The sequence below is a fragment of the Pelophylax lessonae genome (assembly GCF_965119305.1).
Source record: "Pelophylax lessonae genome assembly, chromosome: 1".
Lineage (NCBI taxonomy): Eukaryota > Metazoa > Chordata > Amphibia > Anura > Ranidae > Pelophylax > Pelophylax lessonae.
The window spans coordinates 408,956,321-408,975,070 of NC_138768.1; the positions used below are offsets into that span (position 1 = coordinate 408,956,321).

At 38.9% G+C, this 18,750-nt stretch overlaps 1 protein-coding gene across 3 annotated transcripts in view; it reads left to right on the forward strand.

Annotated features, from left to right (window-relative positions):
- The window catches only part of MLLT3 (MLLT3 super elongation complex subunit), a 462,813-nt gene that overhangs the window by 398,314 nt on the left and 45,749 nt on the right, over positions 1–18,750 (forward strand). For 2 of the 3 annotated variants that reach the window (XM_082243975.1, XM_082243973.1), the window contains exon 8: positions 11,102–11,246. In XM_082243975.1, coding sequence (XP_082100101.1) covers positions 11,102–11,246 — 145 coding nt within the window. The remainder of the gene's footprint in view (positions 1–11,101; positions 11,247–18,750) is intronic. The other variant, XM_082243974.1, reaches the window with a different exon arrangement.

Below are 18,750 nucleotides of genomic sequence, written 5' to 3' on the forward strand. Positions count from 1 at the left end.
ACTTAATTTAGAAACACTCCCTCACTCCCTTCTCCGAACACCTATTCTAGCTAACCTGTGCAAGAAAGTGCTGTATACTTACCTGTTTTAGGCTGCTCTGGTCTTGCTCCCCTTTGTCAGCCAGAGCCTCTGCAGAGGGGGAGAAGGGTGCTCTGAAAACAAATGGGCCAGTGAGGCCTAAGGGTGGAATCACCCTAGCAGGTTTTTCCAGACATTGTCAGAGCACTCTCTCCTCCCCTCTGCACCTGGCGCTGGCTGACACTGGGAGACTATGTGACTGGCCTAGGGCAGGCTGAAATAGGCAAGTATACAGCACTTTCTTACACAGGTTTGTCGGAATAGGTGTTTAGGGGAGGGGGGGATGCATTTTTAAGCTTAGTCGGTGCCTGGAATTCCACTAAACCCTAGTAATCTTTTTGGTTAAGCCCAAAAAAATAAACATTCTTCAATAAACCTAAAACTTTTGCCCCAGCACTTGCAATTTACAAGTTTCAAACATAGAAACATAGAATGTGTCGGCAGATAAGAACCATTTGGCCCATCTAGTCTGCCCAATATATCTGAATCCTATGAATAGTCCCTGGCCCTATCTTATATGAAGGATAGCCTTATGCCTATCCCATGCATGCTTAAACTCCTTCACTGTATTTGCAGCTACCACTTCTGCAGGAAGGTTATTCCATGCATCCACTACTCTCTCAGTAAAGTAATACTTCCTCATATTACTTTTAAACCTTTGCCCCTCTAATTTAAAACTGTGTCCTCTTGTGGTAGTTTTTCTTCTTTTAAATATGCTCTCCTCCTTTACCGAGTTGATTCCCTTTATGTATTTAAAAGTTTCTATCATATCCCCTCTGTCTCTTCTTTCTTCCAAGCTATACATGTTAAGGTCCTTTAACCTTTCCTGGTAAGTTTTTTCCTGCAATCCATGTACTAGTTTAGTAGCTCTTCTCTGAACTCTCTCTAGAGTATCTATATCCTTCTGGAGATATGGCCTCCAGTACTGCGCACAATACTCCCAAGTGAGGTCTCACCAGTGTTCTGTACAGCGGCATAAGCACTTCTCTCTTTCTACTGCTTATACCTCTCCCTATACATCCAAGCATTCTGCTGGCATTTCGTGCTGCTCTATTACATTGTCTTCCCACCTTTAAGTCTTCTGAAATAATTCTCCTAAATCCCTTTCCTCAGATACTGAGGTCAGGACTGTGTCAAATATTCTATATTCTGCCCTTGGGTTTTTACGTCCCAGGTGCATTATCTTGCACTTATCCACATTAAATTTCAGTTGCCAGAGTTCTGACCATTCTTCTAGTTTTCCTAAATCCTTTTCCATTTGGCGTTTCCCTCCAGGAACATCAACCCTGTTACATATCTTTGTGTCATCAGCAAAAAGACAAACCTTACCATCGAGGCCTTTTGCAATATCACTTATGAAGATATTAAACAAAATTGGTCCCAGTACAGATCCCTGAGGTACCCCACTAGTAACATGACCTTGTTCTGAATGTTCTCCATTGACTACAACCCCCTCTGTTGTCTGTCACTCAGCCACTGCCTAATCCACTCAACAATATGGGAGTCCATGCTCAATGACTGCAGTTTATTGATAAGTCTTCTATGTGGGACAGTGTCAAAAGCCTTACTAAAATCTAGATATGCAATGTCTACTGCACCTCCACCGTCTATTATTTTAGTCACCCAGTCAAAAAAATCTATAAGATTTGTTTGACATGATCTCCCTGAAGTAAACCCATGTTGTTTTTCATCTTGCAATCCATGGGATTTAAGATGTTCCACAATCCTATCCTTTAATAGGGTTTCCATTAATTTGCCTACTATTGATGTCAGACTCACTGGTCTATAGTTGCTCGATTCCTCCCTACTACCTTTCTTGTGAATGGGCACGACATTTGCCAATTTCCAATCTTCTGGGACGACTCCTGTTACAACTCCTGTTAGCTAATTTACGTGCTGCTTCCTTGAACATCTGGCTGTCACAGGAAAGAGTTAATAGTGGACAGAGAAGTCTCCAGCTTGGAGAAGGAAGGAGGGTAGAGGAGGGACTCATACGGGAATGCCTCACCATCCTAGGCTACAGGGCTGTGTGTTTCTATTGATGGACACCGAGCGGGGAGACAAAGCTCTAGTGCCTGCATGCACCAATGGCTCCATAGGATGCTGCCAGAAAAAGAGCCATCCTGCAACAAGAAACCTGTTTCAGCAGTCATGGCACCACCTTAAACTTAAAGGATTAAAAGACAAAGAAGCTGCGTACATAAGCTAGCCATAGGTGGTTTGAATCTTCTATTCAATATTGAATATTCAATTCAAACCATCTATGGGCAGTCTGAACATACTCAAGTCGACCACTTGGGTACAGTCAGCATGTCTAATTTTCAGCATACAATTATTGCTAATGGCTATAGCTACTAGCAATAATCACTGTGTTCTCCCGGCAGGGAAAGCTCCCCCCAGTCCTGCAACCTGTTGTAGCAGGAAAGAAATCACACCATCTATGGGCCTGCCTTAGTAAGTTATTAAATCAGTTCCTGAAAGTGCTGTTTACATAATCAATAGCCCATGGTAGATTGATAAAATAATGTTGTATAACATCAATGTAGTCTCTGTAGACCGATTTGACTGGAATAAAGAAAAGCTATACTTCATCTAGTGTTTTTACTTTAATTTCTTTAATAGAAGAACTGCCTTTAGCTTTTAATATTTGTTACTGGTTTGGAATGCCTTAAGGACCTAAAGACGTCAAAAACGTTCCTGATACACACATTACTCTCAGACGGCTTATGCGGAAACTCCAAATAATCTATTTATACCTCCCAATTTTTTTGCTGCTCAATAACGAGGAGTTGTTTATTACAAAGTTGACCTGGCAGTGTCAAGTCTTAATAGAGTTAATCAGAGTTTAAGGATCCCATAGATAAATGTTTGAAGATTCCTTTGAAAGCCTTGTTTTCTCTGGCAGAACCTACTTTGCAGCCTGCCAAAACTGTGATGTTAGTCTGTCAAACATTAGGGGAATAGATTTAACTCCTAAAAAGAGATCCTGTTTCCTTCTTCGCAATTGCAAAAAGTCTTCTTATGCGATGTTTCGTACTTTAAAAAATTTTCAATAAAAATCAGTTGAAAGTCAAAAGTGATCCAGTTTCCATCCACACTGATCGCCTATTTGTAGAGCACTTGGAGCTCATGCCTGCTGACCCACACTACTATGTTAGACAGGTTAGTGGACATCTCCTTTCTTATTTCCAGAATAAGTCTCCCATCATTAAACATGTGGAGAACTCTCTGGTTAAAATGTTAGTCCTCAGAGCAGGCTTGTAAAAAGCCTATTTTGCACATGCCCTTCAAGGGTCACTGTCTTTTTTGGAGCTGCTTTGGACATCTTCATCAAGGATGTGATGGGAGTACTTCCCTACCCCAGCAAAAGAGACCTAGACCTCAAGCTGGAAAGTCCCTCCCCTCCCTCCAAAGCCAAGAAGGGTTTCTTTAATTATTTCTAGGCTTTAGCCTCTAATACCAAACCCAAGGCAGGAGCCCAGTTCATCTGCAAATCTGATCTTCTAAACCCCCCAGACCTGCAGTGCCCTTTTTATCATGATGCATGCCCCCACCCCCCTTCCCCACTTAGTGAATGGGGGGAAACTCTGTTAGTCTTTGCAGACATCTCTGATGCCTTTGTATAGAAGGTGTTTTCCAAGGACTAGAAACTGGAGTTTCGTTGTCAGCACCCTTCCTGATTCTTGTTTTCCAGCCTTCACAGGTTAGAGGACATGCAGTCCTGCAGAGGTCTTCTTGATCAGGGGGTTATTTCCTTGCTTCCTGTGGTGGGAAGGTTTTAAGAATTTTATTTCAACTTTTCACAGTTCCTAAACCAAAAAGTATAATTTGCCTGATCTTGGATGACAAGGGGGTACGAGTCTTGATTCTGACCCAAAAATTCTGGATGGATTCCACCAGGTCTGTCATAGCCCTTTCTCCATCATAGAGACTTTCTAGCCTCCTTAGATACCAAGGACATGTACTTGCATGTCCCTTTTTTTCCAGAATATCAGCAATTCCTTCGACTTCCCCAACACTTTTGGTTTGTGCCCTACAATTTCATCTCTTTTCCACGCTCCATGTGTTTACCAAGGTTATAGCCCCTGTGCTTTCCTTGTTCTGCTCCCAGAGCATTGTGGGATATCTGAAAAAGAACCTTGTGAAGGAGTAGTCAGTACACGTCATGACTGATAATGTCAGACAGTGTAAAACCCCAAAATGGTAAAGTTGGATCCTGAATTTTCAGAAGTCAGCGTTGGAGTTGACTAATCAATCGGAGTATTTGTCTTATCCTGGACACAGCTCAAGCAAGAGCTTGTTCTTCCCTTTGAGAAAATGTAAACACTCTGCTTCCAGGCTTGGACTCTTTTGTCTAAGAGTTGATTTAAATCGTCATTTTTGCATGAAAGTTTTGGGGCTGATGGCAGTCCCGTTTGCCCAATTCCAATCCAGATTCCTGCAACTCAACATCTTGTCACTGTGGAACATAGCAATTCAGTCTCTGGACAAATAATTTTGCCTGTCACTGAGGACCAGATTGTTTCTGTCCTGTTGTTTTATGAAATTGTCTTAGGAAGTTGAGGAAATTTTTCCTTTCGATCACTTGGAGGATCCCGACAGCAAATGCAAGCCTGTCATGCTAGAAAGTAGAGCTGCATGATTTTGGATATAATGAGAATCACAATTTTTTTTGCTTAGAATAAAGATCACGATTCTTGGCGTTACATTATCTTTCACATTATATAATGGGCTAATTTTACTGTTTAGTTTTTAATTCAGTAAAGTGTATTTTTTCCCAAAAAAACTGTGTTTTAAAGAACGCCGTGCAAATACAGTGGGAGATAAAATATTTCAAATGACCGCCATTTTATTCTCTAGGGTCTCTGGTTAAAAAAAAAAAAAAAATATATATATATGCACAATGTCTGGTTGGTCTAAATAGTTTTCTAGCAAAAAATACTGATTTTAACTTGGAAGCAACAAGTGTCAGAAAAAGTTTTTAAAGTCATTGTAAAGTCTTGTTTAAAAAACAAAATACCAAACATGTTATACTTACCTCCTCTGTGCAGTGGTTTTGCACAGAGCAGCCCGGATTCTCATCTTCTCTGGTCCCTCGTTGCTGCCCCTAGCCCCTCCCTCCTGTTGAGTGCCCCCACAGAAGGCATCTTGCTATGGGGGCACCGAGCTGTAGCCTTTTGTGTCCATTCAGACTGAAGCTGCTGTTCGGCCCGCCCTCTCTCCTAAATGGCTCACTGACTATGGGAGCCAGTGACGTTGCGGTTGTCTCTCAGCCAATCAGGAGGGAGAGTCCCCATCGGCCGAGGGACTCGTGGACATCGCAGGACAGAGATGGACTTCAGGTAAGTATTAGGGGGTGCTGGGGAGGCTGTTACACTCAGAAAGTTTTTTTAAATCTTAATGTAATGCATTAAGATAAAAAAAACCTTCTGACTTTACAACTCCACAAAAGTGGTTAAACTTACCTTATTTACAGACCCAAGTTCATCCCTTTAATCCAAAAGAACCAAATGATACATTGTTTATAGTGATCTCTCAGCGCTGAGCAATGTTGATAAACTTTGCCGTGGGCTCTTTTTTAAATTTATTTTTTGACAGCTGTGAGTGAGCAGAGAATGGCTCTGCACTGTATGAATTGTGGAAATGCTGGATTAAGATCGTGAGGGGGGTTGAATCGAGATCTCGATTTTTGTAACGATTAATCATGCAGCTCTACTAGAAAGGGGTCCTAGGTCCTTGGTGCAGGGGGCTTGAACACCAGAGGAATCCCATCGACATTCGGGAGCTCCAGGTGATTTAGTTGTCCCTACAATGCTGAACATTCTAAATATTGGGTCATCCAATGAGGATCCAGTCAGACAAAAAGCCACAGTATTCAAAGCCATTAGAGAGGTAGAATGGATTCTATCCTGAGCAGAACTTCACTTTCAAGCCTTGTTCACTGTTTACATGACTGGCATATTCAGTTGGCTGCCAAACTTCATCAGCCCGCATCATCTAGATTCATGGTGAGACCCAGGAGAGTTCCAGAACCTGTGTCACAGATGGGAAATTATGTATGTGGATCTCATGTCCCCCAGGTGCAACAAACTGGACTGGTTTGTCTGCAGGTAGAGAGATTCTCTGGCAGAAGTGGATGCTCTAGTGGTCCAGTGGGTTCAGTACATCCTAATTTTTGCCTTTCCCCTCTGAAACTCCTACCTCGTCTGGTCAGCAGAATCAATATGGAGGACATTCTAGTAATCCTCATAGCATTGGACTGGCCCGGGCAGATGTGGTACCATCTTGCTTTGCATTTGTTGTCTTTAACTGCATGGCTGTTGAAGCCCAGATCTTCAGAAATAGAAGCCTCTCTGAACTGATAACTCCTATATTGCTAAAATCTTGGATGACCATTTCCTGAAAGTTCTACCATCACACATGGAAGATACCCTAACCATAACATCATGACTACCCACCATGACTAGGCATGGACTCCATTAGACCTCTGAAGGTATGCTATGGTTTTTGGCACCAAGCCATCAGTAGCAGATCCTTTAAGTCCTGTAAGTTGCCTAGAGGAGAAGGAGCTGTGTCCGTCATGTCACGCAGCCACCGAGATGCATGTGGAGTGGTGACCAGACAAACAATGATAGACATTTACAAGTGCTTTTTAACTATATATCTTGTAAGTGTGTTTCATGGGGGCATTTTAATAAAATTGTTGAAATGGAGAGCACTGTGTAGTCTGCCTTTTTGATTACATGAGGTTCGCTGAGCTTTAAGGTGAGCTTACAGAGCTGGATTCCTGGAGGGGAGGAAGGAGATTGCAGTAGGATATTGCTGGGGTGATTTTTGCATAAAGCTGATTGAACTCCTCTTTGAGGTGAGCAGGTTTTTCAGCCGGTGGTGGTGTGCACCTTCTGGTGTCATAAGTTGAAGGGTGCTTGAAGAACACTGTGGAAGTTGAAGGGTGATTGAAGAACACTGCGGTGGATCACATTCATTTATGGACTTTGTTTTGGGATATTTCTTCATTTATTTTCTACTATTATGCATGTAAATGGACTTTGATAAAGAGCACACTGTATATAGGAGCTTGAGGTGGTGTATTTGGTTGTGCTGCAATGTATGAGTAAGTTTATGTAATTTGTAGTGTGATGAAATCACTGGGAGTGTACAGCAGCAACTAAACATTCAAATAACAGACATCGATACAGGATTTGATTATATACAATTTAAAGAGGTAGGGGTGGCACATGAGAGGTAGTGCTGATTGTACCCTATACACTGATATTTTTAGCACTGATCACTGTAATAATGGGCACAATTCACTAAGCGATATTTTACCGCATTTGCGTATGCAGTAACATGCCTACTATTTAAACCAATCACTGGTGCGGGGGGGGGGGGGGGGTGGACGGGTGTCTTACCATTTCCACAGGTATCGAAAGCTTGGACCAGTACCCAGTTAACGAATGCATTTGTTTATTTCGTTACGTAAATTGACTTTAATGCCTTTTTATGCAGTATTTAACAAATGTTTTTGGTGTTTGCGCTAAATACCGCATACAAGCAATAGTGAATTTACATTTTCATTATTACATGCGTTAAGTGGTCACGTGACCGTCATAATGCATGCGATAACCTTTAGTAAATTGTGCCCAATGTCACTGGTCCCCAAAAAATTTTAAAAAGTTAGGTGTCTGATTTGTACGCCGCAATAATGCAGTCCCTGCTATAAGTTGTTGATCGCCGCCATTACTAGTAAAAAAAAAGATAAATGTCCTATAGTTTTTAGATGATAACTTTTGCACAAACCAATCAATATACGCTTATTGGGCTTTTTTTTACCAAAAATATGTAGCAGAATACTTATTGGTTTAAATATATAAAGAAATTCGATTTTTTACACTTTTTTTATTGGATGTGTTTTAGAGCAGAAAGTAAAAAAAAATATATATATATTTTTCATCAAAATCGTTGGTCGTTCTTTGTTTATAGCGCAAAAAATAAAAAACGCAAAAGGGAATGAAATACCACCAAAAGGGAATATTGCTATTTGTTAAACCGTGCTCTCAAGCACTAATAATAAATATTGTGTTCCAATAATAATATATGTGTATATATATATATATTAAATAAAAAATATTGAAAAATATTGTCCATCAACACCAAAGTGCTCCAAAATTGGGACGTGATCATGAATGGTAATTAAACTCCTCCAGAGAAACCGTGAGCAGTGATAAGTGTTCTTCCACTTACCCCATCTCATAGAGACTCACCAAAAATAATGTTACTGCCACCTAATGGTTAATTCAATCAATACATGTATTAAGAATATTAAAACTATATATATATATATAATAAAATATATATACCAAATAAAATTTAATTATAAATATGCATACCAAAATATAAAAAAAATCTAATATAAAATATAAAATGATTAACAAATTAGTTTAAATAAGACATGCACATATAGGTAGGATTGAAAGAAGTTGGAACACCTTTACATATTAATAGCCGGAAATATAACCATTTCAATCAATGTCCACATTCATTCCTGTCTGACTCAAAGTACACAACTCAAATATCCATTCTGTTTCATTCCTAGACACTTTCTGTTTCATGTTCTCCAATGGGGTTCAATCAAATCCTTTCCATAAAAAATTGCTAAACTGGGATCTCTATTGTGGTGGATCTTAAAATGATTGGAGAGGCTGTGTTTTGGAAACCCCTTTCTGATGTTATTCAAATGCTTATTAATTCTAGTAGCTAATTTCCTAGTTGTTTGCCCTGCATATTGTAACCCACATGGACATGTGATGACATATGTCACATGTGTGGAGTCACAAGATATGAATTTCCTAGTCTTATATTCCTTCCCTGTTACAAATGACGTACATTTCTCTTATTTTCTTTTTTCCAATTTTTTTTGTCGTTTTTCATGCTTTACACCTCTTAAAGTGAAAAAACCTTACTATCTAAAAATGTTACATTCTTTTTGGGTGGGTCATAAATATTAGGTGCTATTTTATTCCGGAAATTAGGAGCTTTGCGGTAGATAAACCTTGGGACTTTAGGGAGTAAACTAGATAACGTTTTATCCCTTAGCAACATTGGCCAATGTTTCTTCACAATATGTTCAAAAGCCCTAAAGTCTCTTTTAAAGTTGGTCAGAAAGGCTATATCTTCTATTTTGTCCTTGTATTTATGTTTATCTTCTAATAAATAATTTCCATCCATACTCATAATCTTAGCCTGGGTGGAGGCCAAGGTTTTCTCACAGTACCCTTTTTCTTTGAACCTACTAAGCAGGATATTAGACTGTTGGATATAATTATCCATATTTTCAAAATTTCGTCTTCTCCTCATGAGTTGACCTTAATCTTACCATTGAAACATGCCTTAGGTGTGTTTACTTTTGGCCACCTCTAGAGGGAGCCGATTTAAGTTTTTTAAAATAATAAAGATGGGCGGTAGAATATACCTTGGAAGTGGAAATTCAATCTGTTTGTTGAATGGTATTGATTTTAATAACATTTTATGAGGTTTGCAAGAGATTGGATATCCTGGCTTGGTGGTGGTATAAATAGAGCACACGATGTGTCCAGTCGTGTGACCCCTGATGACATTGGACGTACTAACGAAACGCGCATATGGTAATTACAACGTGACACTTCATTTCCACTAGTCTGGAACGCGGAACGGCCTCCCTGGTGTTTGAAAAGCTTCTGTGTATCTATTGACTTGTAAGTGCTTTTATATTATTATGCGCAAGCAATGAAAGGGTGAACACTACACTATGAAGGATCTATTATTCTCCTCTACACTTCATGCCTAACATCTTGGAGTCCAACTGGAGTAGTGCTAGTAGTGGGGAGTATCTATTGGAATGAGGGAGACTGATAGGATATGCGTTATAATTCTACCTCTGGTAAGTAGGCATTTCATTTGCTGGTGGTGGAACACTTATCACTGCTCACAGTTTCTTTGGAGGAGTTGGATTACCATTTATGATCACGTTACCATTTTGGAGCACTTTGGTGTTGATGGACAATGTTTTTCAATATTTTTTATTTATCATCTATACACATATAATATTATTAGAACACATTATTTATTATTAGTGCTTGAGAGCGCAGTTTAACAAATAGCAATATTTACTTTTCAGTTATTTTGGCCTATTATGGCTTAAAACCAGCTGCTTCACTTTGTTTAATTTTGTATCAATTATGTTTCACAGTGATATATTGAATGTTTAAATTAATTCAGGTTGTGCAGGTATAAGGGTATTGGTTATACTTTAAAATATAAAAGAAAGCTCTATTTGTGGGGGAAAAAAAAGACATAATTTTTTTTTTGGTACAGTGTCAGTTAAAATAACACAGTGTTGTATTGCAAAAAATGGCCTGGTCAGGAAGGAGGGTACACCTTCCAGAGGTGAAGTGGTTAAGGTAGTGTTGAAGCCTCCTTCCTTTCTTCCTAGGGTGGTTTCAGCCCTTCACCTTAACCAAGACATTGAACTGCCATCTCTTTGTCTGGCTCTGGTACATTAGATGGAGATTTGCCTGCATTGTCTGGATGAACGTTGTGCTGTACGGGTCTACCTCGCAGCCACTGCTTCCTTTAGAAAAATAGACTCCTTTTCATCCCATATGGCCTTGGTAAATAGCAAAACCCATGCAGTATACCAGAATGCAGAGGTCTGAATAGACACCTAAAATTACAGTGGAGATTGTGGATCCCTTGACAACAGCAGTTGTGACATAGTAGTAAGCTTTTGTATATTTTAACTAGTTTTCTCTTGAGATTTGTCAAAGCCAGCCTAAGGAGTGATGTTTATTACCATTACTGCTCTTCTTGCCAATGGTTTAAGGAATTGTTCAGAAAACTAGAAGCACTATTTGGCTCTTTTAATATTTTTCATTTTGACAAGATGAAACTTTTTATATGCTAATATTCTGACATAATGCAGCATTTTCATGATTCCAAGAAGAATATAGCTCAAAATGCCTTGCTAACATGTTAATTTGCCTAGATTTCTTTATGTCTTGTACAGGTTCCCTGAGGTCTATAATGAAAGACTTAAATTCCGATGAAAATGAAGAATCTGATGATCCTGAAGACAATGACTCGGAAAGTGAGAGGACTATACATATTCATGGAGGAAGTCGAGCTCGCAGGTATATCATGAATCCAATTTACTACATCCCTTTGTATCTGAGTTTATGGCTTTTTAGTCGAGAAAAATAAATAATTCTATTTTTGTGGTCTATGTACAGTATATGTCTCCTGAGTATTCTGACAGGAGAGATTGCCATGAGCTTTTGTTATATATATGTTTTTCTGACAGGATCTCAAGGCCTAATTATTTACTGATAATGATTATCAACCAGAAATTTCTTGTCCAGTTTAGGTAGAAAATCTCCAAGGCTTTATACCCCCCTTCCCATGATTCTCCTATAGAGACAAATGTGAAGAGTTGGGAACCTTAAACATATCCTGATAAGATATTTTCTTCACGGACCTTAAATGAACTTTTAAAACAGCCGTTCACCAGAGCATAGGACAATATTAATTTAAATTTACTTGAGCCATTTACTTCAATTTACATTAGAGATTTAGTTTTGCAATTAGATTGACCTTTCCAACCACACAATTCATTTATTGAGAAAAAATAAGTTACTATTAAATGAGATCATTAAAACCTTATGTACATTAATAATTCTTAGGCTTTCTGCACACTGGACGTTTTTACAGCTGCTGTTTTTGACTTCAGCCGTTTTTTTTTTTTTTTTTCTGCAGCCAGTGAACTCCCCAGCATGTTATCCTATGTGTCCGTGCACACATAGGCTTTTATCAGCATTTTTTGGCAAGGGCGTTTTCTGGCTGGATAAAAACCCAGAACTAGTAGGTTTGAAGAGGAGTTTTTCAGCTGTAAAACTGCTTTAACTCATAAAAACATTTTGATCAACATTTGAGCCATAAGCTTTTGTAGGGGTATAGTTTTGCTATATAACACAACCACTAAAAATACACTAATGCAAAACGCGGGAAAACTTGCATTTTTAATGCATCATTTTACAGCTAAAGCTACTGCTGTTTTTATAACGTCAAGTGGGCATGAGGCCTTAGAGCAAAAACTATTTAAAGGATCACTTTTGTGCAAAAATGCATTATTATAACTGTGTGTGATGAACAGGTGATAGTATTCCATATATTGACAATTTTTTTATTTCAGATGTCATTATTTATATATCCCTCTACATTTCCAAACTGTTCAACTTTTCTCGGTTTTTAGATCTCTGTAGGCTGTAGGGATACAACAGTTGGTGCCCAAAATTAATATTCTTTCCACTAGAATCAGCTCTGTTACACAAAGCACTGTTTTATTAGTGCTAACCTGGTTGTAAGCATCTCTGGCAGTGTAAAAAAAATAGAATTTGTTTAAAGAGGTTGTAAACCCATACAACTTTTTTTTTTTGCAACCTGTAAGAGAAACACATAATGAGCTATTATGCATCGCATAAAGTTTAGTTCCCCAAGCCACTTAGTTCTCCATCATGCTGGAAAAGGCATTTTTCGTCACCAAACTATTCTTGGATGGTTGGGGGAAGTTGCTCTCAAAGGATGTTTTTGTACTATTCTTTATTCATGGCTGTGTTTGTAGGCAAAATTGTGAGTGAGCCCACTCCATTGGCTGAGAAGCAACCCCACACAGGAATGGTCTCAGGGTGCTTTACTGTTGGCATGACACAGGACTGATAGTAGTGCTCACCTTTTCTTGTCCGGAAAAGGCTTTTTTCCGGATCCCCCGAACAATCGGAAAGGGGATTCATCAGAGAAAATAACTTTTCCCCAGTCCTCAGCAATCCAGTCCCTGTACCTTTTTCAGAATATCAGTCTGTCCCTGATGTTTATCATGGAGAGAAGTGGCTCCTTTGCTGCCCTTCTTGACACCAGGCCATTCTCCAAAAGTCTTCGCCTCACTGTGATGCACTCAAATCTGCCTGCTGCCATTCCTGAGCAAGCTCTGCACTTGTGGTGTCCTGATCCCACAGCTGAATCAACTGTAGGAGATCTGGCACCTGCTGGACTTTCTTGGGGGCCCTGAAGCCTTCTTCACAAATGCAGTAGAAAGGTTTTGGGATTAAGTTCATTTTCATGGCAAAGAGGGACTTTGGAAATTAATCTCATAACATTCTAAAGTGTATGAAAATTGCCATCATAAAAACTGAGGCAGCAGACTTTGTGAAAATAATATTTGTGTCATTCTCAAAGCTTTTGGCTACAGCTGTATGTAAATAATAGAATAAAATGTAAAATATTATGACAGTATTAAAATTGGGTATTATTGAAAAAATTTGTTAATAAAAATTAGCTGACCAGCTTGATTCTATGTGGGAAAAAAAGAAGAATTTACTGATGAATGTCATTGAGAATTTAATTTTAAAATTCCAAAAAACAATAATATTGATAAAATGATATACAGTGTATGCCCACAAATAAATAGGACTAAGAAAAACTTGTTATTATATACATTTAAATGACAGAATATTAGAAACTAATTTGACAAATAATACATTCATTATATACCTTCTAATTTAAGACAGTTATTTAAACGTACTCAGGAAAATTAGAACAAGGAATTGTAAGGAAAAATAATGAGCACAAAAAAGACAGCTTACAGTATGTTGTAGACAGGTATTTAATTTAAACTTCAGACTGTGTTGAACTGACCAAAAGTTTTGGCTTTATGTATCTTATGCCAAAATTGTATTGATGTGTACAGAGGAATTCTGCACCCATATCAAGTTTTTGGGTATATTATTAGATCATGTGACTATGTAATATGTGACACAGCTTTTGACAAGTCTAAATCTGCATATGCTTATTGGTGCCGGCAACTTCATTATGTCAGACTGACGAGCTTGGTTTATTCCCAGACATTGGTTTTCTGCACAATACTACATTATATGTGCTTTCCTGTAGGAATCAATTTTTTGCCTTCTTTCCTATACAGCAGGTAAAATAGGTATTGAATATGCCACCATTTTTCTAGGTAAATCTATTTCTAAGGGTGCTTTTGACATGAAATGTCCACCACATGTCGGTAACAACCCATGCAATCTATGCATACAATGAAACCAAAATAAATACGTTCAGAAATTTTTATGTGTAATAAAATGGAATGACATAGGGAAAAAGTATAGGTAAGGACCATTCTTCGACACAGTCTTCAAAACTTGAAGTTTCTGTGGGCCTCTTCTATGAACTTTGATATTTAGTTCTTTCCATAGATTTTCTGTTGGATTCAAGTCAGGCAATTGGCTGGGCCTTTCTAGCAGCTTTATTTTCTTTATTTGAAATCAGTTAAGAGTTTCCTTGGGGGAATAGGGGTAGTGGAATATAGGGGGTATTATGCTGTATTTGAACTGTGTTTGAAATATGTGGAATATTTTTATAACCATTTATATAATTGAATTGAAAATTAATAAAAATTGTTGAAAAAGAAAAAAAAGTTAATAGTTTCCTTGGCTTTGTGTTTGGGATCATTGTCTTGCTGAAATATCCACCCTTGTTTCATCTTCATCATCCTAGTAGATGGCAGCAAATTTTTATTAAGAATATCTTGGTAAATGTTTCCATTCATCCTTCCTTCAAAGATATGGTTTGCCAGTACCGTATGCTGAAAAACGATGATGTTCCCACCTCCAAACTTCACTGTTGGTATGGTGTTTTTGGGGTTAGGTGCAGTGCCATTTAACCTCCTGGTGTGTATTTTGGCATCCAAAGAGTTACATTTTGTTCTCATCTGACCAGACTATATTCTCCCAGTATTTCACAGGCTTGTCTAAATGTTGTGCAGCAAACCTTAAACGAGCTTAAACATGTTTTTTTCCCAGCAATGGAGTCTGGTGTGGTGAGCATTTATACAGGCCATGGCGGTTGAGTGCATTACTTATTGTTTTCTTTAAAACGATTGTACCTGCTAATTCCAGGTCTTTCTGAAGCTCTCCACAATTGGTCCTGGGCTCTTGGACATCTCTTCTGATAATTCTTTTCATTCCTCTGACAGAAATATTGCATCGAGCACCTGATCATGGCTGGTTTATGGAGAAATTATGTTCTTTCTACTTCCGGATTATGTCCTAAACTGTGCGAACTGGAACATTCAGAAGTTTAGAAATCCTTCTGTAACCAGTGTTATCAGTATGCATGTTGATCATTTGTCTTCTCGTCATAGAAGACTGATGTGTTTAATGCTCCACCAAGTTTGTGTCTTGGTGCTCTGTGTGATGAAGCTAATCTTTTTAAGTGAGAGTTCTAGCTGACTGCAATAAACTAGAGTAAACCACATTCATACTGCATAGAGAAAAGTTGGTTTAGTAAATGCATGAATATTTATTGTAGTGGAAAGAAGGTTTGAATGGGAAAACTTTGAGGATTCTGCTGCATGCATTTCTACTCCTGAAAGTGAAACTCCAAGCAAAACCTTTTCTTTTTATTAAAAGTTACATGTTGTAAGGGTATAGTTTTATAGGTTTTTTTGTTTTTTTAATTGATGCCTGCGTACATATTCAGGAGCATTTTATTCACTTTCTGCCCCACTGATGGTGGTCACAGAAACAGGAGGTTAGGGGAAGTCTCTCTAATAGATACACAGACAGAAAAAAAAATGCAATAAGGTTGCAAAGGTTCTGAGAGAGCTCTTTGCTTTTACCCGTCATGAGATGTTTGTGTGACACCTTTGTAATTAGGGATGATCAAACTTTTGAAAAGTTCGGTTCGACCAGAACACCCGAACTTCCCAAAAGTTCGGCCCGGATTTCAGAACCCCATTGAAATCAATGGGACCCGAACTTCGGTAATCAAAAAACACTATTTTGAAGCCCTAAAACCCAATAAATGCCCCTAAAAAGTGCCTAGGGTTCTGGGTCATGCCCCAGGGACTATTAACCACTTTAGCCCCAGCCCTATTTCGGACACTTTTTGTTCACAAGTTAAAACCAGTATTTTTTCCTAGAAAACTACTTAGAACCCCCAAACATTATATATATTTTTTTAGCAAAGACTCTGGAGAATAAAATGTCGGTCATTGCAAAATTTTTTGTCACGCGGTATTTGCGCAGCGGTCTTTAAAACGCCATTTTTTTGGAAAAAATTTGAAAAATCACATTTCACTGCATTTAAAAAATACTAAACAGTAAAGTTAGCCCATTTTTTTTGTATATTGTGAAAGATGATGTCACGCCGAGTAAATAGATACCAAACATGTTACGGTTTAAAATTGCGCCCCCCCGTGGGATGGCGACAAACTACGGTCAATAGAGATCTCAATCTGCGACGCTTTAAATTTATTTAACGGTTACCAGTTTAGAGTTAGAGTGTAGCTCTTTTTTTTTAATTATTGCCCACGCTCTGGCGATCGCGGCTATACCTCACAAGTGTGGTTTGAACAGCGATTTCATTTGCGGCTCGACTTGCGTATACGTTTTTTTTTGTGCGCGAGCTAACGGTGACGGGGACGGCTAAATTTTTTTTTTTTTTTTTTTTCCTATTTATTTTTTCTTTTTTTTTAAACTTTATTACAGGTTTTTAAAAAAAAAAAAATCTGATCACTTTTATTGCTGTCACAAGCAATGTAAACATCCCTGGTGACAGCAATATGTCGTGACAGGTACTCTTTATGGAGGGATCGAGGGTCTAAAAGACCCTAGACCCCTCCACTACACTTCCCTGTATGCAAAACGCCGAAAACGGCATTTTTGCATACAGCCGTTTTTCAAATCTGCCGCCTTTTGCAGCACAGTAACCCGGACGTGACGTCATGGACGCCGCCTCCGGGTTACGTCATCGGAGACCCGATCGATGCCGTTTCCGGCATTCATCGGGACTCCATCCAGCCGGCGGACGTGCCGGCTGGGTGCTCGGGGCTCCCGGTGGGACGGTAGCCCCGAGCAAAGCCGCGGAAGGCGGCGGGAGGGGGGGGACGTCCCCTCCCGCCCCCCCGGGTAACGATCGAGCGGCTCCCGAGCCGCATCGATCGTTACCGACGGAAAGCCGACCGTCGGCTTCAAACAACGGTACCGGGATGATGCCTCTAGCTAGAGGCATCATCCCGGTATAACCCCGCAAAGTCTGATCACGTAGAGGTTACGTGACTGGTAGTAAAGTGGTTAATCACACCAAAAAAAGTTCTTAAAAATTGTCATTTTTGATAGAGAGCCAATTATTGAAAAAATTAAAAAAAAAAAATGAAATTTTTTGATATGGATTTAGTGTCTAGGGGGTCTAAAAAGTGTACCTGTGAAGTTTCCGCTCTGTAGCATGTCCAGAACCATAAAAAAAAAGATTGTTTGTATTATGTCACGTATAGAACTGGGATATGGCTCCGCTATTTTCACACCTTGCCGGTTTAGTATCAAGCGTTTTTTTGGGCATTTTTTGGGGGTTATTGGAGGCAGGCAAAACATCAGAACTTCTGTGTAGGGGTAAATATACACACATACTTATATGTATATATACCCATACACATATATAGGTGTGAAAGTAGCAGAACACTATACTTGCGCTAATTAAATAATTAACACCAATATGGCTCCGCTCCTATCACACCTATATATGTGTAAGTGTAAAATACATATAAGTGTGTGTGTATATATATACCCCTACACAGTTCTGATGTTTTGCCTGCCTCCAATAACCCCCAAAAAATGCCCAAAAAAACGCTTAATACTAAACCGGCAAGGTGTGAAAATAGCGGAGCCATATCCCTGTTCTATAAGTGACATAATACAAACGATCTTTTTTTTATGGTTCAGATGTTTTGCCTGCCTCCAAAGAGCACCAAAAAAATGCCCAAATAAAACGCCAGCGCCAAAAAAAAAACGCCCAGGTGTGTTTTTGCAGCAGGTGTTTTTTTGGGCATTTTTTTGGGGTCTTTGGAGGCAGGCAAAACATCTGAACTTCTGTATAGGGGTATATATATATACACACACACTTATATGTATTTTACACTTACACATATATAGGTGTGATAGGAGCGGAGCCATATTGGTGTTAATTATTTCATTAGCGCAAGTATAGTGTTCCGCTACTTTCACACCTATATATGTGTATGGGTATATATACATATAAGTATGTGTATATATTTACCCCTACACAGAAGTTCTGATGTTTTGCCTGCCTCCAAAAAAATGCCTAAAAAAACGCCTGCGCCAAAAAAAAAACGCCCAGGTGTGTTATTGCAGGGTTTTTTTCTGGCATTTTTTTGGGTTCTTTGGAGGCAGGCATGGCATCTGAACTTCTGTATAGGGGTATATATATACACACCTACACATATAAAGGTGTGAAAGTAGCAGAACACTATACTTGCGCTAATTAAATAATTAACACCAATATGGCTCCGCTCCTATGACACCTATATATGTGTTAGTGTAAAATACATATAAGTGTGTGTGTATATATACCCCTATACAGAAGTTCAGATGTTTTGCATGCCTCCAAAGACCCCAAAAAAATGCCCAAAAAACCCCTGCAATAACACACCTGGGAGTTTTTTTTTTGGCTCGGGCATTTTTTGGGCATTTTTTTGGGGTCTTTGGAGGCATGCAAAACATCTGAACTTCTGTATAGTGGTATATATACACACACACTTATATGTATTTTACACTTACACATATA